Raw genomic sequence first — 27,519 nt, forward strand, 5'->3', positions numbered from 1 at the left:
ACATGATGTAGACAGTCGTAATCCTGTGTATTCAGGTCTCAGGTCACCCACCCAAGGACTATCTGACAGACTGCAGTACGCACTCCATTAGACGTGACATGATGTAGACAGTAGCAGTCATGTGTATTCAGGTCTCAGGTCACCAACCCAAGGACTGCCGGACAGACTGCAGTAAGCACTCCATTAGATATGACATGATGTAGACAGTAGCAGTCCTGTGTATTCAGGTCTCAGGTCACCCACCCAAGGACTGTCTGACTGACTGCAGTACGCACTCCATTAGATGTGACATGATGTAGACAGTAGCAGTCCTGTGTATGTCAGGTCTTAATATTATTCATGGTGTTTTATAAATGTTCGAGTGATGATTAAACATTAGGGCAAAACTGGGGATTTGTAATGTAAATCATTGTACATTAAGTTTGTTTGTTTTATGCTATTAAGACATGTTACCACGGTTTTCTTGTATGCACTTTAATACTAGAATTTGTAGCTATTGGCGCATACAGTGTGCATTTAATGTGGATATTTCAGTGTTGGTTCATTGTGTATCAATAGTATCACAGACTGCAGAAACTGCAGAACACCGCTGCCAGGATTATCATGCGTGCAAAACTATCAGGTCATATCCAGCCTGCATTGAAGTCTCTCCACTGGTCGAGAATTAGGGAAAGAATAGAGTTTAAGATTTTAACTCTAACTTACCAAGCACTAAATGGAACTGCTCCACTCTATCTCCAAGCCCTTGTCTCACCCTACGTCCCACCGAGGAATCTCAGATCTGCCGATCAATCACTTCTTGTTGTGCCTCCATATAAATTCAAAACTTTCGGACATAGATCCTTCAAACATTCAGCAGCTTGCCTGTGGAACTCTCTCCCTACAGACATCAAATCTGCTCCAACTCTCTCAAGTTTCAAATCTCATCTAAAGACATTTCTTTTTCTTCGCTACTGACTGCTTTGTGTTTGCGCTTAGAGCATGGCCTAGTGTTGTGGAGTCAAGCGCATTACAAATGATCTATATTATATTATTATTATCTTACAAACATATAATTGATTTTTGATTTAAAAGTACATCTCACGGACAGAAGAAATGTTCAAACATAGAACTTGTTTATTGTGTTTTAATAATTTAAATGATAAATCCATACACGTAAGCTCGCAACCATGATATAGGTATACCACTGAACATTTTACATTTGCTTGTTGATCTTAAGTTGGGAGATAAAAATTAAGTTGTTTAACTAACCAGCTCACACTCAATTAGATGTCACATGTAGACAGTGGTGGTCCTGTGTCTGTCGTGTCCTAGGTCATCCAACATGGAGCGTTATATTAGTGAAGTTAATAACCGAAACGAGGGGCAGTAAGTTGTTAGCTGAACAGTTTTTATAGTACTGGGATATCCTAGTTGTTATGTTTGAGTGGAATATATGTCATGCAATTTACATATTGTAATCCATTTTCTCAAGCAATACGTTGATATCTCTTCTCTGATATGGATATGATATGGATATGTTTAGACAGACAGACAGACAGAGAGACAGACAGAGAGACAGACAGACAGACAGACAGACAGACAGACAGATAGACAGACAGATATTTTATTCAGTATAAAGGCCAAAGGCCCATAATACAAATAAATTACAGATTTGAAATACGCGCACATAAAAGTGACAGGTTTATGTTTTGACAATTGTAGCTCATAATGAACAGCAAAGGAAACGCAAGTTTTCAAAAAAATGAAATCTCATAAAAGTAAGCGTTCATGGTAAAGTGACGTAATGATCCCATATGAGATGATGTCATGTAATTTGAAGTCCATACCAAACATTCGCACAAACATTCCACAGTGCAGTAATACCATCATTTTAGCAGGTGCATCGACGGTTCTGGATGGAAAGCATGAGTTTCTCTCTGAGGTATCCTTTATGAAGGTTTGTGGCAAAAACACAGTTCAGTATTGACGCTAGGAGGTGTACACGCCACACAAACGATGCCTAGACTAACGACTGAGCAGAGGGGAGTGGCCACTGGAAAGTTGCACGGAGGTAGTTCTGCATCCTCTGTAGCTAGACAATTGGGCTGTCATCTTACCACCATTACACGACTTCCCCAACCTCATCAGCAAACCGGCATTGCTGCTGATCGTCCCCGTACCGGACGGCCACGAGTGACAACTCATGCCCAAGATCGGTTCATCCGGGTCACTCATCAAGGGACCGAACTCAAGCAGCAACAGTAACAGCAGCCTTAGATCAAGAGGAGCTGTGTCCAGCGATACGATTAGGCGTCGTCTTCGGGGTGCTGGAATTCACTGCCGACGGCCATATGTGGGGCCAAGTTTGACACGTCAACAACGCCAGCGACGTTTACAGCCCTCACACAACACGGGTGTCGATGGATTTTCTGGCTCAGAACAACATTAACGGTCTTCCATGGCCGTCTCTTTCCCCGAATATGGTTCCCATGGAACATTCTGGGACGAAATTTGACGTAGGATTGCTGCAGGTAGACAGCCCCTCACACTTGCACAGTTGGAATAGAGATCGGTGTTTGAGTGGAACCACTTGCCTCAGGCATTCTTTCAGACTCTAGTGAACTCAATGAGGCGACGTTGCACGGCCTGTGTGCAATTTCAAGGTGGCTATACACGCTACTAAAGAGACTGTCACTTTCGCGTTCAGGGGTATCACCATTTGAAGGACTGTGATCAATTTGAACCTATTGCATTTCAATGTCAACAGCAACTTCCAGCTGTTCAATTGACAGTGTTTTCTATAGAGTATATGATGAGACATAATTTTGGTTGTCTTCTATTTAAAAACTTGACAAAAAGACAGACTTGCGTTTCTTTTGCTGTTCAGTATATTTTTATCTTTACTGTTAAGTATGTGTATAAAGTTTTGTTTGCTGACAGTATTATACAAAAATGGAGTAATTATTAAAACCTATTTCCACCATCATTATATAATTTACAATCAAAGAGGTCATGTGTTTCATCTTCAATACAGTTAATATTATCTAATTTACAGTAAAAACACACTCTGTCAGCCATTGGTATTTCCTTTTATCTTCCTACCTCTATACCAAACCCAAAATTACTACACGCTTTGCGAGAAGAGATTTTAAATAGGGAGAGATATGTATATGTATATGTAATGATGAAGATGAGGGGGTCAAATAGCCTGTCTTTGTTCTTGAATACACTTCTGTTGTGTTTTCTTATTTTATTTAATTTAATTTTTTTAATTTAATTTTTTTCATACAGGATATTGGATACTCTTGCCACGGAGGGGTGGTTGGTTGTTGTGTAATTGTCAGCAATATTCCAGCTATGTGACGGCTGTCTGTGTATAAACGAGTATGGACCAGACAATCCAGTGATCAACAGCATGTGCATCTACGTAATTAGGATACGATGACATGTGTCAACGAAGTCAGCGAACCTGACCACCCGATCCCATTAGTCGCCTCTTGCAACAAACATAGGTTGCTGGAGACCAATTCTAACCCGGATCTTCACGGGTGGAGGCAACCATAGGTTGCTGGGGACCAATTCTTACCAATATCTTCACGGGTGGAGGCAACCATAGGTTGCTGGAGACCAATTCTAACCTGGATCTCACGGGTGGAGACAACCATAGGTTGCTGGAGACCAGTTCTAACCTGGATCTTCACGGATGGAGACAACCATAGGTTGCTGGGGACCAATTCTAACCTGGATCTTCATGAGTTTAATCATCTGTAAAACAACACTAGGGGTAATTAACTCATGTAACACACTTAACTTTGCACACTAACTGAATGATCAGTAGATGTGCTAAAGGTGTTCAACTGAGAAATGATAATTGGCATTATAACCAGGCAATTACAGCATTTGTTCTGAGAGAAGCTTCCGATGACGTTATAACGAGGACGACATTATATCCATATCGCTTCCGCCTTGCAGAGCAGTACACCTTCGTGGACATAACCTATTTTAATAAATGACCACAATGGTGGCAACATCAGCTGTCCATACAAACCCCCCTTGAACTGACCCTCCAAACCTACGTTTCGTATAAAGACACTGCCCCACTGAATCATCAGTTGGCCAGACAAGGGAAGACATCTCGGTACAAGCATGCACATTGACAATTCCGTGTATTGTGAATAAGTGCGCACCTCACATGATCTTTGTATCTTACGATCTGCTTTATTGATGTTGTGATACCGATCTTCTCTGAAAATATTTCAGGACATTTGTTACATGTTACTAAAGGAATGCATACGAGACACATCGTCCTCCTTCAAACAACACTGCCATGTGTCAGTATTTGCTTGACTCTAATCCTGACTCTTGATATCACATGTTGCTGGCAACACTCATCAGGATCATTGCAAAATATACACCTTGCCCTAAGCAAATTAAAAATCCAGCGTGGATAAGCAATATTTTGAGACAAAACATGGTTTCCTAGAGTTCCCCTATCAACATTTTTTTGTTCGAAGACCTTGTAGGACTGATGGTTTTCGATCACGTCGGCATCTGACAAATATCCTTAACACGTCAGTAACTCACCCTTAAGATAACCACCAGCCACGTCATCGTCAAACTACTCGAGTTCTAATTCACCATCATTGACACTTTCAACTGGGATTTTAAAAGTACGCTCAATCCAAGTGAGCACCCGTGGGACCGGTCGGGACGATCAGTGAGCACCAGGAACGCCCCAATTCAAACCATTCAGGAATTGGACCAGGCATTTCAAGAAGATTGGAATAACATCCAACAAATAGGATACGATTCTGTCATGAGACGGGGAGTTGTTAGAACGCCGTTCAAAATGGCTGACAATAGTGATTGATAACTCAACTCTATATGTTGGTGTATTGTTTGCATTCTGAAAGAGACATGATGTACTCGTCTTGCTATCTCACTATCCTTACATAAACAAGTTGTTCTCAATTATTTCCTCCGTTGAATATCAATACAGTCATAAATGGCTGTTGCTTAACCTTTGTGTAGATGTATACACTTTTACACACCTCACTCTATACTCTCAGCTACAACTCTGAGCTTGGACGGGGCACACTCCAGTTCAGTAATGATAGCATGGAACTCTGGGTAGGAGAGCGTGAAGCGACGGAAACCAACGACAACAAGGACAGGATTCGGGCAACCGGTTTACGCTAGCGCTGTGGAGAAGTTTCCCCTGCTATTACAATGAGAGCGCCTAGTAGGACATCGCTGTGAGGAACTTGAATACTGTGTCGCAAACGGCCTTTCGTCACCACTCGCTCCTTTCCGTAATCTTCCGGAAAAACACGAGTGGGTAAACGACAAGTATGTTTAGCATACGTTTTCCGGCTGCATTGAAGATTGTCTCGACTGTGGGGTCTTCCACGCATTTCCCAGTGATACAGATTAATAAGTAAGTGTTGACGAATTTATGTTTATTTGTAATCATCATTATATCACCATTAAACGTCTGGATAATTTAGAGTTAGGACTGAGAGTATTTTAATATACATGCAGCGAAAGTGGCTGTGTTAAAGAAACCAGTCGAGTGGGAACAAAGTCAGGAATTACTGACAGGATGTTGATTAGGTCGCCTTTGTTACCAAATGACGAGATTCAACAGAAGAGATAAATTAAGGAACACGCCATATAGAATTGTTCTTACAATATTTAGGTGTATTTGTAATCGTTCTCACACATTAGTACAAGTGAAATAGAACCTGAATTCATCTTACTACCTCGTCCTTTGTCGGACCTGTAGAATTGAACTTGAAAACTCTTCTTTTTTTTAATCTACGTGTGTGATATCAACGGATTCTATGTTGTCCAACGACATACGTTTTCTAACGCTGCTTGTATTGCGGCACAGTAAAGAATGTTTCTTTAGCTTCAAAAAAACCAAAAACAAGGAAAATGATTACAGTTCATTGTAAAATCAACTGGCACAGTTCTTTCATGAGCTCTTTCATCGCGGGGAATTTGATATTACCGTACTTCATGCATTGTACATATACTTAAATAATATCTTTGCATATTTGCTTCCAGTAGAAATATTTCACAGCAAACAGATGTACCGAATTTGTTTGTTTAAAACTAACCATACAAGAGCAACTTTAAACTATATTTCAATATCTTTATGGGTTCAGAATAATTCGTTTCCTTTTGATACACGCGGAAGTAATTACAAGACGTTATGACAACAGGAAAGTAAGATTTAGAGATTGCTTTCACAACAATTACTTTGTTGTATTCTCTTGTCAAAAGTTACACTCAGGACCTTATGCAAAGTGGTGGGACACAGAGGTAGGATGAAATAAACTTCACGAACTGAAACCAGTAATCGGTTATACCTATTTGGGTTGTCAGTCAATACGTGAATAGAAATTTTTTTGACGATGTCGTATTGGCCACAGTCGGTTTACTTGTGACCTTCTGCTCAAAACTGATGGAGATGGACCTCCTGAGTGTGTCTCTTGCAATGATGTGTTCGCCATCAAGCATATTCTGCTTGACTGTGTGGACCTTTTAACTTTGTATGAAGCGATATATGTGAAAGGTATGTTTTCTCGCGTGAGCACGCAACTACCTGAGGAAAATTGACCTGCATAAGAGGCGGGGGATCAGGGGTGGCCTTGTCCCTCCACCACCACCTCACCCTACCATCCCCAACCCCACCGGGGCGAAAAGTTCACTATAAATCCTTCATGATGCCTTCATGTCACCAGTGTGTTACTATGCCAACATACTTCTTATCAACAAACATTATTTACCATTTTAAAAACCAGTTGGAAGTTACGAATATTCAACCGTTGAACCAGAAGCTGGCAAGGGTAATGGAGGCGAAGAACGATATGACATGGCATGAGTGGTGCTTGATATTTTGAATTAAATATATTGTATGTGAGTAATTATTAACTTTAAAAACCAGTTGGAAGTTACGAATATTGAAATATAACACGGCATTGTTCGGGACTTTGGTTGGATCGGATTGCAAAATGAGTAGGTAATTTAAATGTGTTCACTTTATGCCATAGTTAAGCATGGGAACCAGGTTTATGCTGTATAAAACAATGCAGCCCTTGTATGAAACCACTGACATAAAGGTCTATAAACATATACCTTCCAATAGAAAGGGATAATATGTACATCTTATTTGCTAGTATATGGCTGTATTATCTATGCACACGACTGGATGAACTTAGAATACCTATCTGTAAACTATACCTTCCAATAGAAACTAATAACATGTACATCTCTATATGTATGACTGTATTTATGCACACGACAGGATGAACTTAGAATACCTATCTGTAAACTATACCTTCCAATAGAAACTAATAACATGTACATCTCTATATGTATGTCTGTATTTATGTACACGACTGGATGAACTTAGAATACCTATCTGTAAACTATACCTTCCAATAGAAAGAGAAAATATGTATATCTGTACACACATGACAATAGTATCTATGTACACGACTGGTGGAACTTAGAATACCTATCTGTAACCCTTAATCTCCAACTGAAAGGAAAAACATGTACATCTTTATATGTCCACGGCTTGATGACTTAGAATACCTATCTGTAAACTTTAGCTTCCAATTGAAAGGAAACACATGTACATCTTTATACTATGCCTATAGTATCTATGTGCACGATTGGCAGAATTTAAAATGTCTACCTGTAACCCATACCCTCCAGGTGAAAGGAACCACATGCACATCTTTAAATATATGACTGTTTTATTTATGTGCACGATTAAATGAACTTAGAATACCTATCTGTAAACTATACCTTCCAGTTGAGAGGAAGAATTATGTTCACTTTCATATATATGACTGTATTAGCTATGTGCACAATTGCCGGAACTAAGAATATCTGTCTGTAAATCCACCCTTTCCGATTGAAGGGTAAGGCATGTACACCTATCCATCTATCTATATATGTATATATGTATGTGTATATGTATGTATATATATATATATACATATGTATGTGTGTATATGAGTAGGTGTATATGCATATTACTGTATTATATATGTTGTAAAGTGGGAACAGAAATGGAAATTAAAAAAATAGAGGTCCATATACTTTTGCATCGTCAATTTTCTGAATGAAAACGCATCCATTTTACGTCATCATATAAGTGTAAATGCAAAACTCTGATGCAGCGATGAATATTGTTTGTATCAGTACATTTGGACATATTTTTCGACTTTCATTTGGTCAAAGGACTGAAACTGCAAATATTATTGCGTCACAATTCCTTATGTGATGGCATCATTACACATAGCTTAGTAGTCGATAACTTTATTGTATTGGTCGCTTTTATTATGTCTCAGCAGTGAATCCCCTAGTCCCAAACACAGGGAGAATATGGTATTGTACCACAATTCATAAAAGGAATATTGAATGCTCAAAAGACTGATTGGGTTTGACTTTTGGCTGAAGTTACTTTTTCAGATTTGAACAAATATCAACTCACTACATATTTACCAGATACATATACTGCAGAGGTTGACAATGTTTTAAAACGTGATGCCCCACTTCATCTGACCTCAGTGACGCGTTCTGGAGGCGATAGTTGTCCTTGAGAGTGCTGCGTCACAAATCATGTATGGACTTTCAAGAACACAATGTCACCCCGTTCAGACTTGCTATTGTGGGCCTTGTCATCAATGAACAGAAGTATCTCAATAATGGGTGTAGAGGGGGTTTCTGGAGCACATATGAGTGGTAGTGTAACCATCGTGGAATCCATCCTAACCACATCCTCCGTCGACCCAAAAGAGAATTATTGGGTACAGGAAGGTAGTCTTGAAAACTACTAAAATGGAGAGCACTCTTCTCTTGTTGTATGCCTTGCCTAATGTGCTCTGTACATCTATCCGCAAGTTCAGAATGTTGCTATCAACAGATCTGCTCTCAGTCAGGTAACAAGCCTGTTTTCATTCAGAGTATATAAGAATATCAGTAAAGTCATTTTACCATTAATTTCATTTGTGATTCCTTGCAATATGACTCAGTGTAGTCAAGACAAATGTCACATTCACAGTCATTTGTCATGTCGTTTCCAAATATACAATGCCTTTGAACGATAGAAAACCAGGCCAAATCAAAGCAAGAAAGCCGCTTTATAACTAGCACCCGCCATGGGTCACTGATTGAGTTTGTTGTGTTTCCATAGTCGTGAGTAGATAGGGAGGAGGGGATGGTAAAGAAAGGAAAGATGAAAAAAGCAAATCTTTGAAACTGAGAAAAAAGAATATACATAATAGATTGTCACACGATAAGATGTCAGAACTACCAGAGGGGAGAACGTTTAAGAGAACTACAACTACAAAACTCGGGGATACATAGAGTCAAAGTGTCATGGAAGCCAAACACACCACACCGTCCGCAGCAAATGTCACCTGCTTTATGAGTGGTCACAGTAATCATGTTGAACAATACAGCACTAAACAATGAATAAACATAGTCAGATTCAAATATTGGATAGAAACATGTTTACAATAAAACCGCATAGAAATATTATACAACATCATCCAATCACAGCTGCTAGACGACTTAGTCAATACTGAAGTCTCTGTACGAACGCAACTGGGAAACAACTGATTGTCTGAGTGGTAAACCTGTAGCAAGTCTAATCTACACAAGGGGGCAATTGCATAGACTGTTTATATATTAATGGAATAAGTAACTGTGCATTATTTGATTTTATGCCATCTTTTAAAGCGAAAGGATAATAACATGATTTGTTGTTTTCCTTATTCACGGTTTAACTGTTGATAGGATAAAATGAAAATCTGTATAATTTGACACTAGGCATCGGGACGCGCCCTTGAAGAGATGTAGTTTCAAACATGTAGATGTAGAGATGTAGCCACCATACTGTCGACGTTGAACAACGCACATTCAGCATAACGTTCACCTCAACGAGTGCACACCCTTGTCCAGCCATCTGAGCTATCCAGGTGAAACCAGTGAACGAAACACCCTCCCCAATCTCTTCTCCTGTACCGTAGATGTTGTCTGCACCAGGCAAGACGTGTCTGTCGGTGACGTTGGAGCCAAATCGGACGTACTGCAGGCTGTCGTGGCCGGATGTTGTGCCGGAAACTATGTGTCGCAGTCCAGTTCAGTCATGACAGCATGGAACTCTGGGTAGAAGAGAGTGAGGGACAGGATTCGGATTTGGACAGGATTCGGACGACTTGACGTTAGCACTGTGGGGAGTATCCCCTGCTGTTATGTTGCAAGCAATACTCAGAATTACTGCAAACGACCTTAGAAGTAGTAAGTACATTATTAACTGTCTTGCAAAGTATGTTTTCCTCGCATTAAAAAAACGTGCAAAGTTTTTGAAGTTAAGATAATGATATAACTATATGTATTCATTACCACTGGTGCTCCCTAAAGTAACGCTATTGTTATTTTGCCTGTACATGTAAAATGAGCCGGTGGCCTTATTTACTTCTGGATAAACAACTTCAAACTGCAAACGACACTTTTGCAAAGCTCACTCAATATCCATGACTGTATCATGGTGAGTGACTGTCTTATTTTGATAGACTGGATTTTCTGGTCTACGCTGTTTGCGCTCCTCGCCGCACAACAATTTTCAGCCCGGTGATGAGAGCACAGCAGGCCGCTTGGGACTCTGGATGGGAGAGTGGGAAGGCCGAGAACCAGGAAGAAAATCCACACGACTTATCTGTGAAGGAGCTCCCCTGTTACAGAAGTGGGCGCAGTAAGGCATCACTGTGTGGAGCTTGAATACTGCGTCGCAAACACAGCTAAATGTAAGACATGTTATTCCGGTTGCATCGTGTATAGTCTCGACTGTGGCCTCGTCCATGCATTTCCCGAAGATACAAAACAAGGAGGAAGTGTCGACATATGTACGCTGGTGCGTTGTTATCACTAAATCAGTATTAAATGTCGGGTTGACCTCAAGAAGGCGTGGGACTGAGTATATTTCAATGTACATGATGTGATGATGTTTGTTACGTGCGGCTTTGTTAGAGAAATTTGACAGAAGAATTCTGAAAGATGGATTTCACTCACAGGAAGCGAAATACACATGCTGACATGTATTTATAATCGTTTTCCCACTAGCGACATGTGTTGGATATAAATAGAATGGGAATACTTTCAGTCGAAACGTCCGATAAATATTATTATGTCATATTATACTAGCTCGTCCGTGGTCGGTCCTGTAGTGCTGAACTGACATCTCGTCTTCTCATGATCTACGTATGTAGCGACCAGAACTGGGATGCGACCAGAACTGGGATAAACAGTCCACAATTTCGTAAAACCCTATTTACTGCAGTACTGCTCCCGGCTAACTCTAAAACTTAAGGCGATCTATGCGCGGAATATGATTTAGTTAATGTTTTTGTGAGGAGACACTGAAAATTATCAGTTACATATTTCCATATTCCTCTGCAAATATGTAGCTAACATTTAATTTTCCAATATAGGTTGGAAGCACCTTAAGAGTTTCTAATTATTTTTGTACTCGTGAGTTATTCAATCGTTTATATCGTGTGGCAATTCCCACTCAAGCACACCTCTCATGGAGTACGACGTTTCATTTTCATTAACTGTGTTGTTTTATAATGCAAGCATCATGTAATTTACATCACGTAATAAATATCATATAATCGGTCACGTTAATGGAAATAGTTCAAACACCGATTGTGTTCTGAAATAATTCTGATTTTTGTCGTAATTAGCTATGTAACTGTGAAAAAATGTCCGTGCACATTTCAACATGAGGAGGCTGTTGCCGCTAATGACTAACGTCAGCTAACAGAGAAATGTCATGCGCAAAACCAGCCAGTAAAGTAGTCGGATTACACGTTTTCCAGCATTGCTCGAGGCGACTAACGGGATCGGGTGGCCAGGCTTACTGACTTTGTTGACACATGTCATCGTATCCCATTTGCGTGGGTCGATGGTCATGCAGTTGATCACTGGATTATCTGGTCCAGACTCGATTGTTTACAGACCGCTACCATATGGCTGGAACATTACTGAGTGAGGCTTTCAACAAACCACTCTTTCACCACAACGAATGTTCGGGGAATCCCACTTTCAGTATCATTACTCAGAGGACATTTCGTCGATATTCGCAGGGAATGCATGAAACCACATACCTACACGACCTGCAGATGAAACAACATACATGCACGACCTCCAGTTGAAACAACATACCTACATGGCCTGCAGATGAAACAACATACCTGCACGACCTGCAGTTGAAACAACATACCTACACGACCTGCGGATGAAACTACATACCTACATGGCCTGCAGATGAAACAACATATCTACATGGCCTGCAGATGAAACAACATACCTGCACGACCTGCAGTTGAAACAACATACCTACATGACCTGCGGATGAAACTACATACCTACATGGCCTGCAGATGAAACAACATATCTACATGGCCTGCAGATGAAACAACATACCTACATGGCCTGCAGTTGAAACAACATACCTACATGGCCTGCAGATGAAACAACATACCTACATGGCCTGCAGATGAAACAACATACCTGCACGACCTGCAGTTGAAACAACATACCTACATGACCTGCAGATGAAACAACATACCTACATGGCCTGCAGATGAAACAACATACCTACATGGCCTGCAGATGAAACAACATACCTGCATGACCTGCAGATGAAACAACATACCTACATGGCCTGCAGATGAAACAACATACCTACATGGCCTGCAGATGAAACAACATACCTACATGGCCTGCAGATGAAACAACATACCTACATGGCCTGCAGATGAAACAACATACCTACATGGCCTGCAGATGAAACAACATACCTACATGGCCTGCAGATGAAACAACATACCTACATGGCCTGCAGATGAAACAACATACCTACATGGCCTGCAGATGAAACAACATACCTACATGTCCTGCAGATGAAACAACATATCTACATGGCCTGCAGATGAAACAACATACCTACATGGCCTGCAGTTGAAACAACATACCCACATGACCAACAGATGAAACAACATATCTACATGGCCTGCAGATGGAACAACACACCTACATGACCTGCAGATGGAACAACAGACCTACTCGACCTGCAGATGAAACAACATACCTACATGATCTGCAGATAAAACAACATACCCACATGACCAACAGATGAAACAACACACCTACATGATCTGCGGATGAAACAACATACCTGCACGACCTGCGGATGAAACAACATACCTACAAGACCTGCAGTTAAAACAACATACCTACACGACCTGCAGATGAAACAACATACCTACATGACCTGCAGATGAAACAACATACCTACATGGCCTGCAAATGGAACAACACACTTGCATGACATGCAGACTGAACAACATACCTACATGACCTGCAGATGAAGAAACATACCTACATGGCCTGCAGATGAAACAACATACCTGCACAAACTGCAGATTCAACAACACACCTACATGATCTGCAGATGAAATAGCATACCTACATGAACTGCAGATTGAACAACACATCTACATGACCTGCGGATCAAACAACATACCTACATGATCTGCAGATGAAACAACATACCTACACGACCTGCAGATGAAACAACATACCTACATGACCTGCAGATGAAACAACATACCTACACGACCTGCAGATGAAACAACATACCTACATGACCTGCAGATGAAACAACACACCTACATTTCCTGCAGATGAAACAACATACCTACACGACCTGCAGATGAAACAACATAACTGCACGAACAGCAGATGGAACAACACACCTACATGACCTGCAGATGAAACAACATACCTACACGAACTGCAGATGAAACAACATACCTACATGACCTGGAGATGAAACAACACACCTACATTTCCTGAAGATGAAGCAACATACCTGACATGACCTGCAGATGAAACAACATACCTACATGGCCTGCAGATGAAACAACATACCTACATGGCCTGCAGATGGAACAACATACCTGGATAGCCAGCACATCAGATAACATGCCAACATGGCCTGCAGATGAAGCAACATATCAACATGGCCTCCAGATAAAACAGCATAACTAACTTTTCACAGAACTTATAGATGAAACAGCACATCAAGCATGGTCTCCAGATGAAACAACATACCTACATGGCCTGCAGATGAAACAACATACCTGCACGACCTGCAGTTGAAACAACATACCTACATGACCTGCGGATGAAACTACATACCTACATGGCCTGCAGATGAAACAACATATCTACATGGCCTGCAGATGAAACAACATACCTGCACGACCTACAGTTGAAACAACATACCTACATGACCTGCAGATGAAACAACATACCTACATGGCCTGCAGATGAAACAACATATCTACATGGCCTGCAGATGAAACAACATACCTACATGGCCTGCAGTTGAAACAACATACCTACATGGCCTGCAGATGAAACAACATATCTACATGGCCTGCAGATGAAACAACATACATACATGGCCTGCAGTTGAAACAACATACCTACATGGCCTGCAGAAGGAACAACATATCTACATGTCCTGCAGATGAAACAACATATCTACATGGCCTGCAGATGAAACAACATACCTACATGGCCTGCAGTTGAAACAACATACCCACATGACCAACAGATGAAACAACATATCTACATGGCCTGCAGATGGAACAACACACCTACATGACCTGCAGATGGAACAACAGACCTACTCGACCTGCAGATGAAACAACATACCTACACGAACTGCAGATTGAACAACACACCTACATGACCTGAAGATGAAACAACATACCTACACGACCTGTAGATGAAACAACATACCTGCACGAACTGCAGATGAAACAACGTACCTGCACGACCTGCAGATGAAACAACATACCTGCACAAACTGCAGATTGAACAACACACCTACATTACCTGCAGATGAAACAACATACCTACACGACCTGCAGATGTAGCAACATACCTACATGACCTGCAGATGAAACAACACACCTACATGGCCTTCGGATGAAACAACATACCTACACGACCTGCAGGTGAAACAACATAACTGCACGAACAGCAGATGGAACAACACACCTACACGACCTGCGTATGGAACAACATAACTGCACGAACAGCAGATGGAACAACACACCTACATGACCTGCAGATGAAACAACATACCTACACGACCTGCAGATGAAACAACATAACTGCACGAACAGCAGATGGAACAACACACCTACATGACCTGCAGATGAAACAACATACCTACACGACCTGCAGATGAAACAACATAACTGCACGAACAGCAGATGGAACAACACACCTACATGACCTACAGATGAAACAACATACCTACACGACCTGCAGATGAAACAACATACCTACATGACCTGCAGATGAAACAACACACCTACATTTCCTGCAGATGAAACAACATACCTACACGACCTGCAGATGAAACAACATACCTACATGACCTGCAGATGAAACAACATACCTACACGACCTGCAGATGAAACAACATAGCTAAATGACCTGCAGATGAAACAACACACCTACATTTCCTCCAGATGAAACAACATACCTACACGACCTGCAGATGAAACAACATAACTGCACGAACAGCAGATGGAACAACACACCTACATGACCTGCAGATGAAACAACATACCTACACGACCTGCAGATGAAACAACATACCTACATGACCTGCAGATGAAACAACACACCTACATTTCCTGCAGATGAAACAACATACCTACACGACCTGCAGATGAAACAACATACCTACATGACCTGCAGATGAAACAACATACCTACACGACCTGCAGATGAAACAACATACCTACATGACCTGCAGATGAAACAACACACCTACATTTCCTGCAGATGAAATAACATACCTACACGACCTGCAGATGAATCAACATACCTACATGACCTGGAGATGAAACAACACACCTACATTTCCTGAAGATGAAGCAACATACCTGACATGACCTGCAGATGAAACAACATACCTACATGGCCTGCAGATGAAACAACATACCTACATGGCCTGCAGATGGAACAACATACCTGGATAGCCAGCACATCAGATAACATGCCAACATGGCCTGCAGATGAAGCAACATATCAACATGGCCTCCAGATAAAACAGCATAACTAACTTTTCACAGAGCTTATAGATGAAACAGCACATCAAGCATGGTCTCCAGATGAAACAACACACTTACATGGCCTGCAGATGAAACAACAACCTGCACAACCTGCACGAACTGCAGATGAAACAACATACCTACATGGCCTGCAGATGGAATAACGTACCTACTTGACCTTCTGATGGAAAAACATACCTACGTGACCTGCAGATGAAACAACATACCTAGATGTCCTGCAGATGAAGCAACATACCTACACGAACTGCAGATTGAACAACACACCTACATGACCTGCAGATGAAACAACATACCTACACGACCTGCAGATGAAACAACATACCTGCACGAACTGCAGATGAAACAACGTACCTGCACGACCTGCACATGAAACAACATACCTGCACGAACTGCAGATTGAACAACATACCTGTGCGACCTGCACATGAAACAACATACCTACACGAACTGCAGATTGAACAACACACCTACATGACCTGCAGATGGAACAACATACCTACATGACCTGCAGATGGAACAACATACCTACACGACCTGCAGTTGAAACAACATACCTACATGTCCTGCAGATGAAGCAACATACCTACACGAACTGCAGATTGAACAACACACCTACATGACCTGCAGATGAAACAACATACCTACACGACCTGCAAATGAAACAACATACCTGCACGAACTGCAGATGAAACAACGTACCTGCACGACCTGTAGATGAAACAACATACCTACACGAACTGCAGATTGAACAACATACCTGTGCGACCTACACATGAAACAACATACCTACACGAACTGCAGATTGAACAACACACCTACATGACCTGAAGATGAAACAACATACCTACACGAACTGCAGATTGAACAACATACCTGTGCGACCTGCAGATGAAACAACATACCTACACGAACTGCAGATTGAACAACACACCTACATGACCTGAAGATGAAACAACATACCTACACGACCTGTAGATGAAACAACATACCTGCACGAACTGCAGATGAAACAACGTACCTGCACGACCTGCAGATGAAACAACATACCTGCACGAACTGCAGATTGAACAACACACCTACATTACCTGCAGATGAAATAACATACCTACACGAACTGCAGATGTAGCAACATACCTACATGACCTGCAGATGAAACAACACACCTACATGGCCTGCGGATGAAACAACAGACCTGACATGACCTGCAGATGAAACAACACACCTACATGGCCTGCGGATGAAGCAACATACCTGACATGACCTGCAGATGAAACAACATACCTACATGGCCTGCAGATGAAACAACATACCTACTTGGCCTGCAGATGAAGCAACATACTTGACATGGTCTGCAGTTGGAACAACATACCTAAATGGCCCGCAGATGAAATAACATACCTGCATGACCTGTAAATGAAACAAATACCTTCATGGCCTGGAGATGAAACAACACACCTACATGGCCTGCAGATGAAACATCATACCTACATTTCCTGCAGAAGAAACAACATATCTACATGGCCTGCAGATGAAACAACATACCTACTTGGCCTGCAGATGGAACAACATACCTGGATAGCCAGCATATGAGATAACATGCCAACATGGCCCACAGATGAAGCAACACATCTACATGGCCTCCAGATAAAACAGCATAACTAGTTTTTCACAGGGCCTATAGAAGAAACAGCACATCAAACATGGCCTCCAGATGAAACAACACACCTACATGGCCTGCAGATGAAACAACAGCCTGCACGACCCGCAGATGAAACAACAGACCTACATGGCCTGCAGATGGAATAACGTACCAACATGACCTGCAGATGAAACAGCATACCTACATGACCTGCAGATGAAACAACATACCTACATATCCTGCAGATGAAACGACATACCTACATGACCTGCAGATGAACAGAAGAGGTTTGAAGAGGGGAGAGAGTCAGAGAAAGAAAGAGGGATTGAGAAAGAAGGGGTGAGAGAGGAAGAGATAGAGGGGCAGAAGGGGTTCGAAGAGGGAAGAGTGACTGGGAGAAAAAGAGGGATTGAGAAAGAAGGGGTGAAAGTGGAAGACATAGTGGGACAGAAGAGGTTTGAAAAGGGGGGAGAGTCATAGAAAGAAAGGGATTGAGAAAGACTGACTGACTGACTGAGTTTAGTTTGACGCCGCTTTTAGCAATATTCCAGCAATATCACGGCGGGGGACACCAGAAATGGGCTTAACACATTGTGCCCATGTGGGGAATCGAACCCGGGCCTTCGGCGTGACGAGCCAACGCTTTAACCACTAGGCTTCCCCACCGCCCCGGATTGAGAAAGAACCTACATGGCCTGGTTTTGTTTGTTTTTTTTGTTTTCGGGGGATGGAGATGGGATCTGCGCCTGGGCTACTTGGATGATGTGTGTTCGGGTTTCACTCCCAACTCGCACTTTTCATCTGTGTGTACCCATTTCGAGAAAACCAATGCTTCAACTTTGCATTAAAATAGCTACCTTCTTCCTTTCATTCCTTCCTTTTCGTTTCGTTACATTGTAGAGGGGAAGAGAGGGACAGAAGAGGGGACAGAGATAGGGAGAGAAAGGGGGACTGAAGAAGAGGGGAGAGGATGGAAGAGAGAGATAGAAAAGGGATGGAAGAGGGAGAGAAACAGGGAAATAAAGAGGAATAGAGTAAGAAGGGAGAGGCAGGGAAAGAGGGACAGAAGAGGGGTTGACGAGGGGAGAGAGACAGGGAGAGAAAGAGGGATACAGAAAGAAGGGAGAGGCAGGAAGAGAGGGACAGAAGAGGGGTTGACGAGGGGAGAGAGACAGGGAGAGAAAGAGGGATACAGAAAGAAGGGAGAGACAGGAAGAGAGGGACAGAAGAGGGGTTGACGAGGGGAGAGAGACAGGGAGAGAAAGAGGGATACAGAAAGAAGGGAGAGGCAGGGAAAGAGGGACAGAAGAGGGTTTGACGAGGGGAGATAGACAGGGAGAGAAAGAGGGATACAGAAAGAAGGGATGAAAGAGGAAGAGATAGAGGACAGAAGAGGCAAGAGAGACTGGGAAAGAAAGAGTGATACAGAAAAAAGGGAGAGGCAGGGAAAGGGGGAAAGAAGAGGGGTTGACGAGGGGAGAGAGACAGGGAGAGAAAGAGGCATACAGAAAGAAGGGAGAGGCAGGGAAAGAGGGACAGAAGAGGGTTTGACGAGGGGAGAGAGACAGGGAGAGAAAGAGAGACTGAGAAAGAAGGGATGAAAGAGGAAGAGATAGAGGACAGAAGAGGGAAGAGAGACTGGGAAAGAAAGAGGGATACAGAAAGATGGGAGAGGCAGGAAGAGAGGTACAGAAGAGGGTTGAAGAGGAGAGAGAGACTGGTACAGGAAGAGGGACTGAGAAAGAAAGGAGAGACAGAAGTGAGAGACAGAACAGGGATTGAAGAGGAGAGAGAGACAGGGTAAGAAAGAGGGATTGCGGAAGAATGGATGAGAGAGGAAGAGATAGAGGGACAGAAGAGGCATTGAAGAGGGGAGAGCAACTGGGAGAGAAAGAGGGGTTGAAAAAGAAGGGAGAGGAAGGAAGAGCGGGACTGAAGAGAATTTGACAAGGGGAGAGAGACAGGGAGAGAAAGAGGGATTGAGAAAGAAGGGATGAAAGAGGAAGAGATAGAGGACAGAAGAGGGAAGAGAGACAGGGAAAGAAAGAGGGATTGAGAAAGAAGGGGTGAGAGAGGAAGAGATAGAGGGGCAGAAGTGGTTTGAAGAGGGGATACAGACAGGGAAAGAAAGGGATTGAGAAAGAAAACATAGGCAGGAGGAGAGGGACAGAAGGTGGAGACAGACAGAGAGAGAAAGAGGGATTGAGAACGAAGGGGTGAGAAAGGAAGAGAGGAACAGAAGAGGGTTTGAAGAGGGGAGAGGGGGAAAAGAGAGTTCTCACTTGGCTAGTGTACGTGATACCCAATGACAAAGTGTAGGACGTTGTATGTACATATTAAGGCATTTCTGTTGTAGGATGATGTTGCTGACGAGTTCATATCAAAGACACTGGTGAATGACAAGTGACAAGGGAAGGAGGTTTAAAGTTTTGAATTTGAACACAATGCTTGGGAGCTGTGTAGGCAGGATGGACGAAGGTCAAGGACAGGCGGGTGATAGTACACCAGCAGGATGCAGAACACACAGTGATGGAGACACGTCATCAGACGGGGAACACGTGGAACCTGCAGGTGTTGCCACGGGCAACCCACAAGGAGCAACTGAAGGAGCAGGCATGGAGGATGCTGAAAATACAAATGTTGATGAAGAGAGTGCTGACGAATTTAGTGATGACACAGACGAAGAAGTATGGGAAAGGATAGATAACTTTTTGAGAGGTACTACTTTCCGCGACACTGTGTGTCTTTACACTCAAGGGGGTTTTACGTTTGAATTGTAAAACAGGCATAACAGTTGGGTTGTATATGCAATTAATGTAAAATTTGGACCGAGCATGTGTTTATGAATCAAAATGATGTAACATGTCAGCGAAAACCTGGTAGACACCAATCACAAACACATGCCAAGGCTAGTCAATTGTTTACCTTTCCTGCCAAAACCTTGGAGTTGAGTTAAAACTCTAGCATGTATTCTCACAACCACAGTTACATGAAGTCATGTGGAACCAGAAGGGTCATATCCCCTCCACTAATGTTTAATCAACCAGCAATAGCTATTGGCCACCACAATGAAGCTGACGTGTCATTGTATTGTAGTAGCCTTGGGTTCGGGGTTCTTCAGTAATGAAAACCACAAGGCTCAGGGTGTAAGGTGTGAGTTTATTATTCTGGGATAAATCCATCAGGGTACAATTTCCTCCATATAAATCAAACCCTTAAACATACGGTGAACAGTGTTTAAACCCCGAAACATATGGTGAACAGTGTTAAAACCCCGAAACAATTGGTGAACAGTGTAAATCATTCACCAGGTTGAGGCACATGGTACACCGCAGTTATCAACTCCTACTTCAAGTAGGGGCCTATACAACCCTGCTTCACATCACACAATGCAAATCAATTCAAATCAAATCAATACAAATCACAATGTTTAATTTACTTGTCCTTGGATATCCAATTGCAATCTGTGTGTTTACTTCGTAGACCTCGCGTCATTACAACAAAACATTGATGGATGTTGTCGGCAACCACAGGGAGAAATAGCATCAGCACCTCAGCAACAAGAGCAGCTCCATCCTTCAGCTGGTGAAGTTGATCAAAGTCAAGGACCGCTTTCTGCAACTACAAGTCTACAGGTTCCGCGAACATCAGCCATGACACCAGCATCCACAAGTACAGCTTGTGTTGTTCAGAAAACAACAAGTCTACAGGTTCCGGAAACATCAACCCTGACACCAGCATCCACAAGTACAGCTTGTGTAGTTCCGAAAACAACAAGTATACAGGTCCCGGGAACTTCAGCCATGACACTAGCGTCAACAAGTACGACTTGTGTTGTTCCAAAAACAACCAGTCTACAGGTTCCGGAAACAACAGCCCTGACACAAGCGTCCACGAGTGCCACTTGTGTAGTTCCGAAAACAACCAGTCTACAGGTTCCGGAAACAACAGCCCTGACACCAGCCTCCACGTTGTCTCGTCTGCCCCAAATACAAGCATCTATTGTATCAGAGAGACAGTCATTCGGGTTGCCGCTAGTGCCAGTGTCTGGTGGTTCTTCTACAGGTGAGTACTGTTATATATACGTCAGGTATCTTGTACAGTTCTACAGGTGAGTACTGTTATATATACGTCAGGTATCTTGTACAGTTCTACAGGTGAGTACTGTTATATATACGTCAGGTATCTTGTACAGTTCTACAGGTGAGTACTGTTATATATACGTCAGGTATCTTGTACAGTTCTACAGGTGAGTACTGTTATATATACGTCAGGTATCTTGTACAGTTCTACAGGTGAGTACTGTTATATATACGTCAGGTATCTTGTACAGTTCTACAGGTGAGTACTGTTATATATACTTCAGGTATCTTGTACAGTTCTACAGGTGAGTACTGTTATATATACTTCAGGTATCTTGTACAGTTCTACAGGTGAGTACTGTTATATATACATCAGGTATCTTGTACAGTTCTACAGGTGAGTACTGTTATATATACTTCAGGTATCTTGTACAGTTCTACAGGTGAGTACTGTTATATATACTTCAGGTATCTTGTACAGTTCTACAGGTGAGTACTGTTATATATACTTCAGGTATCTTGTACAGTTCTACAGGTGAGTACTGTTATATATACTTCAGGTATCTTGTACAGTTCTCCAGGTGAGTGTTGTGACTCGATCAGTTAGGTTCAGTTATGGAATACCTTCAAACAGTTTTTTTAAAAAGAGGATGTTTTGTTAAAATGTGGAACTACAGTTACATACACCAGTGCCTGAAACAAAAGGATTAATTTGATGAGAACAATTCTGAAGAGTGATAGAGTATGCTTTTATGTCACCGTGACGAGCGAATGCTTTTAGGAAAAGACTACCCCATCGCCACCATTTTTGTAGAAATCAATCTCCCAGACATAAGACCTCGGACAACGCATGGAAGGGATGGTATGCTGGATTTATCATTGTGTACAGACACATTTATAACCAAACGCTGAAAGACGCTTCATTGAACACACTTGACCGTAAAGGAGATAATTATCATGAGACGTTTGCAACTTGTTTACATGACTTAAGTATGCTGCAGGTGAATATTGTCGCCCAGTCAGTGCATGGCCCAGTCGGTTCAAACTTCACAGTTTAGGTAACATTAACACTATGTGGTCATCGTGTCATTCCACAACTTATAGCTTGTTATGGACGGTACCGTCGTACCGTGTGATCGTTTCTGCGGTGGGTCCAGAATGGTATAGGGTTGCATCACAATGACTGGCCGAAATGTCCCCATATTGTCGATTCAGCATGACAGTCCAATACTATCGGGAAAACATCTTGTGATGTGTTGGGCATTTGTCAAGATGATAACGCATGTGCTCATCGTGCCAGGATTGTGACACAAGTCCTCCAAAGCGAAACATCCAGCACTATGTCCTGACCTTTCCGCCACCGAACACGTCTGGGTGGTCATAAGTAGACTTACACGTGATAATCCGTCCAACTCTCAGTGAACACAGTGCTGCCCTCAATCACTCGATCTTAGATATACTACCACACATCTAACCAGGTAGTCAACTATTATAAAATATACAATAAATCCTGCACAGTGAAAGTTCATTATAGTACTTGTTTTCAGAATCAGTAGTAGAATCTAAGTTCAAACATGGAACACATCTATGCAAGTTTCAGTCATGTGGTTTCTGTTACAGTCACACAGTACAATTTTATCCAAGTACAGCAGCAGTTTGGAGATGTGACAGTGAAGGGAGGCGAGAATCTGAACATTGGCGGAACTCAGAATGTCGGTACAACTCCGACCAAACAGGAAGAAGAGGAGAAGACACCGACTGCAGCACAGAAGATCAGGAGTGAGTTATTTGACAGATTGTCTCATCTGCTGGGATCTGAAGCTGTTGAAAAATGATTTTGTCTCCACTGGACAGGACAGTTTGCAAGCTGTAAATATAGTAGTGTAGTATCTCTCTCACTCTCTTGACACATATTAAACTTTCTAATTTGGGTGTAAAAATCTAACGTTTGTTCACTTGTACTCAGATTTTATGCATAGTTAAAAGTGTTAAATGTGCCCTGTTTCCACAGAAAGGACGGCATCCAGGATACAGTCGTGGACTAAAGACATGGTGGAAACAAAAGCCCTCAAGAAAGTGATAGAGAAACTAGACAGAGGAGCCACATGGGTGACAATTAAAGGAAGACCAGGAGAGGGGAAGTCCACAATAGCCTACATGGCTCTCAAAGACCAGTACAGTCAGGGGAGACAAGTATACCAAGTGGTGTCACCAGCAGAGTTCAATGAGGTCATAATGGCCTGCTCTAATCCTGTCATTCTGTTAGATGACATATTTGGTGATTTGGAATTCGACACAGCTGAGTGGGCTAAGTGGAGACCAAGTCTACGACCTATTGTGGATCCTGACAAATATGCCGAAATGGTTCCAAAGAGGCCAAAAGTTGATCAAACACACTTAAAACAGTCAAGTCCAAGCAAAAACAAAACTATCATTATCCTCGTAGGCCGTGACTATGTGCTGAAATCCTCATTGGCAGACTTGGGAAGGATGGCAGATTACATTTCAAGTCCCCTATACGTAGTGGAAGTTTCCTCAGAGAGAGACTCTTATGAGCGGAGGAAGATATGGCGTGTTCATGCTGAAACAAAAAACAAAAACTTTGAGGAGTCAGTTGTGTCTCAGATATGTGAGGCAGACTGTCCACATGGCTTTCCCCATGTCTGTAAAATGTTTGCCACAGCATATGAAAATGATTGGACTCCGCTTCAAATGCAAATGTTTTTCCAAGCACCACTTGATTTCCTCAGAATGACCTTGGATAAATGTCTTCAAGATATGAGAAAGCGTTCACTGTTCATGGCTATGATTAAAAGAGATGGGAAGATTAGTGGACAAGAGCTGGAAGAGGATGACAGTCTAGGATATGAATGCATAGAAGCTGCTGATGGTTTGGTTGGATCTTACCTCAAGAAGGAAGATGACACTTACATGTTTGATCACCCGTCTATATATGACTGTGTTTCCTTTATTCTCAGTACAAAACTGTCGAAGTTTGTTATCGAAAATTGCAGTTTGTTGTTTATAAATCAACGACTTCGTATTGTACCCTCAAGAGAAAGAGAGAAAACCGTTGCTGGGGAAACAAATCTTGTTGCAAACATCTCATGGACATATGCTGGACATTTAGCAAGAAGATTTGCAACTGAAGTCGAAATGAGCAATTTGTTGCATGTTTTATCACACAAGGCATTTTGTAATTCAGACTTTGTTGACTTGCTAATGGACTGCCTGAAGACACACTGTCGCATGTCTGTTACTGATATCATGAAACTAACTGATAATTCATCCAACCAGTCTTTTTGTGAATTACTTTCCAGCAACAAGTCACACCATCTCATCAAATATATTATGGAGAAAGAAAATATCTCATTCAGCCAGACTGAAGGAAGGGACATTTTATTGGGTGTGTGCACGAATACTGCGAGCAGTGTACTGAAATACATTAGTGGACACATGAAACTTGAGGTAAATGCTAGATACGGTCAGATGAAGAAGACGCCGCTTATGTTAGCAGCAGAAACCAGGGACAGTGTGTTTGTCAATCAGATTATGTCTCTTGACCCTGATCTAAATGCAAGAGACGACGTCAATGAAACTGTGACTGATTATCTTTGTGAAAATGGCCTTGTATCAGCTGTGGAATATGTGATGGACAAAGGTGTAGACGTTAATGGGTCATATGAACATCCCATATACCTTGCGATAGTGGAGGGTCACTTAGAGGTAGTGAAACTGTTAGTTAACAGAGGATGTGATCTAGATCTAGATCTAGGTCTGAAATACGCTCTTTGGAATCGGAAAGAGAAAATGGTGCAGTTCTTATTAAACAGAGGAGCAGAGGTTGACGCTTTTGCAGTGCACGCAGCATGTGAGGTCGGGGAGTTGAATGTCGTCAAGATGTTGTTTGAGAAGGGTGCTACTGTGAACATGAAGGCATATGACGGAAGTACTCCTCTTATGAAATCATGCAAAGGAAACCCTAATGTTGTCTCGTATTTGCTGAAGAAAGGAGCCAGTGTGAACCAAGCTTCAAATGTTACAGGTGATACAGCACTTCATGGAGCAGCAGGGTGGAGATCTGCACAGTGTGTTGATGTGTTACTGAAGGCTGGCGCTGATGTTAATGTACAGAATACAGAAGGTGACACACCACTTCATAAGGGAGCAAATCGGGGATTTACAGAGTGTGCTGATATCTTATTGACGGCTGGAGCTGATGTTAATGTACAGAATAGAAAAGGTGACACACCACTTCATATAACAGCAGTGTGGGGATCTCCAGAGTGTATTGATGTGTTACTGAAGGCTGGGGCTGATGTTAATGTACAGGATACACAAGGTGACACACCACTTCATAGAGCAGCAGGACGTGGATCTGCAGAGTGTGTTGATGTGTTACTGAAGGCTGGCGCTGATGTTAATGTACGGAACAAAAGAAGATGTACACCACTACATGAAGCAACACGGTGGGTATCTATAGAGTGTGTTGATGTGTTACTGAGGGCTGGAGCTGATCTTAATGTTCGGAACAAAGCAAGTGACACACTACTTCACCTAGCAGCAGCGTCAGGATCTACAGAGTGTGTTGATGTGTTTCTCAAGGCTGGAGCTGATGTTAATGTACAGAATAATACAGGTGACACACCACTTCATAAAGCAGCAGCACGTGGATCTGCAGTGTGTGTTGATGTGTTACTGAAGGCTGAAGCTGATGTTAATGTACAGAATAAACAAGGTGACACACCACTTCTTCAAGCAACAGTACGGGCATCTACAATGTGTGTTTATGTGTTATTGAAGGCTGGAGCTGATGTTAATGTACAGAATAATACAGGTGACACACCACTTCATAGAGCCGCATGGGGGAAATTTAGAAAGGGTATTGATATGTTAGTGAAGGCTGGAGCTGATGTTAATGTGAAAAATAATGCAGGTGATACACCACTTCAAAGGGGAGTAGCAGGGCTCCGTTGTAACGAATACACAAGGTGACACGCAATTTCTTAGAGCAGCAGGACGTGGATCCGCAGAGTGTGTTGATGTGTTACTGAAGCTGGGGCTGATGTTAATGTACAGAATAATACAGGTGACACACCACTTCATATAACAGCAGTGTCAGGATCTACAGAGTGTGTTGATGTGTTACTGAAGGCTGGGGCTGATGTTAATGTACAGAATAATACAGGTGACACACCACTTCATATAACAGCAGTGTCAGGATATACAGAGTGTGTTGATGTGTTACTGAAGGCTGGGGCTGATGTTAATGTACAGAATAAACAAGGTGACACGCCACTTCATAGAGCAGCAGGACGTGGATCTGCAGAGTGTGTTGATGTGTTACTGAAGGCTGGAGCTGATCTTAATGTACAGAATAATACAGGTGACACACCACTTCATATAACAGCAGTGTCAGGATCTACAGAGTGTGTTGATGTTTACTGGAGCCTGGCGCTGATGTTAATGTTCGGAACGAAGCAGTTGACACACCGCTTCTTCAAGCAAAAGGACGGGGATCTACAGGGTGTTTTGATGTGTTAGTGAAGGCTGCATGGAGTTTGATGTT

General features: G+C 42.2%; 1 protein-coding gene across 1 annotated transcript in view; it reads left to right on the forward strand.

The window, feature by feature from the left end:
* LOC124263589 (serine/threonine-protein phosphatase 6 regulatory ankyrin repeat subunit C-like) overlaps positions 1–26,945 on the forward strand; it is a 33,312-nt gene extending 6,367 nt beyond the window's left edge. The window contains exons 4-5 of the mRNA XM_046698241.1: positions 25,996–26,258; positions 26,556–26,945. Coding sequence (XP_046554197.1) covers positions 25,996–26,258; positions 26,556–26,945 — 653 coding nt within the window. The remainder of the gene's footprint in view (positions 1–25,995; positions 26,259–26,555) is intronic.
* The last annotated feature ends 574 nt before the right edge of the window (positions 26,946–27,519 follow it).

This window comes from Haliotis rubra, unplaced genomic scaffold (assembly GCF_003918875.1).
Source record: "Haliotis rubra isolate DU_JTF1 unplaced genomic scaffold, ASM391887v1 Scf89, whole genome shotgun sequence".
NCBI classification, from domain to species: domain Eukaryota; kingdom Metazoa; phylum Mollusca; class Gastropoda; order Lepetellida; family Haliotidae; genus Haliotis; species Haliotis rubra.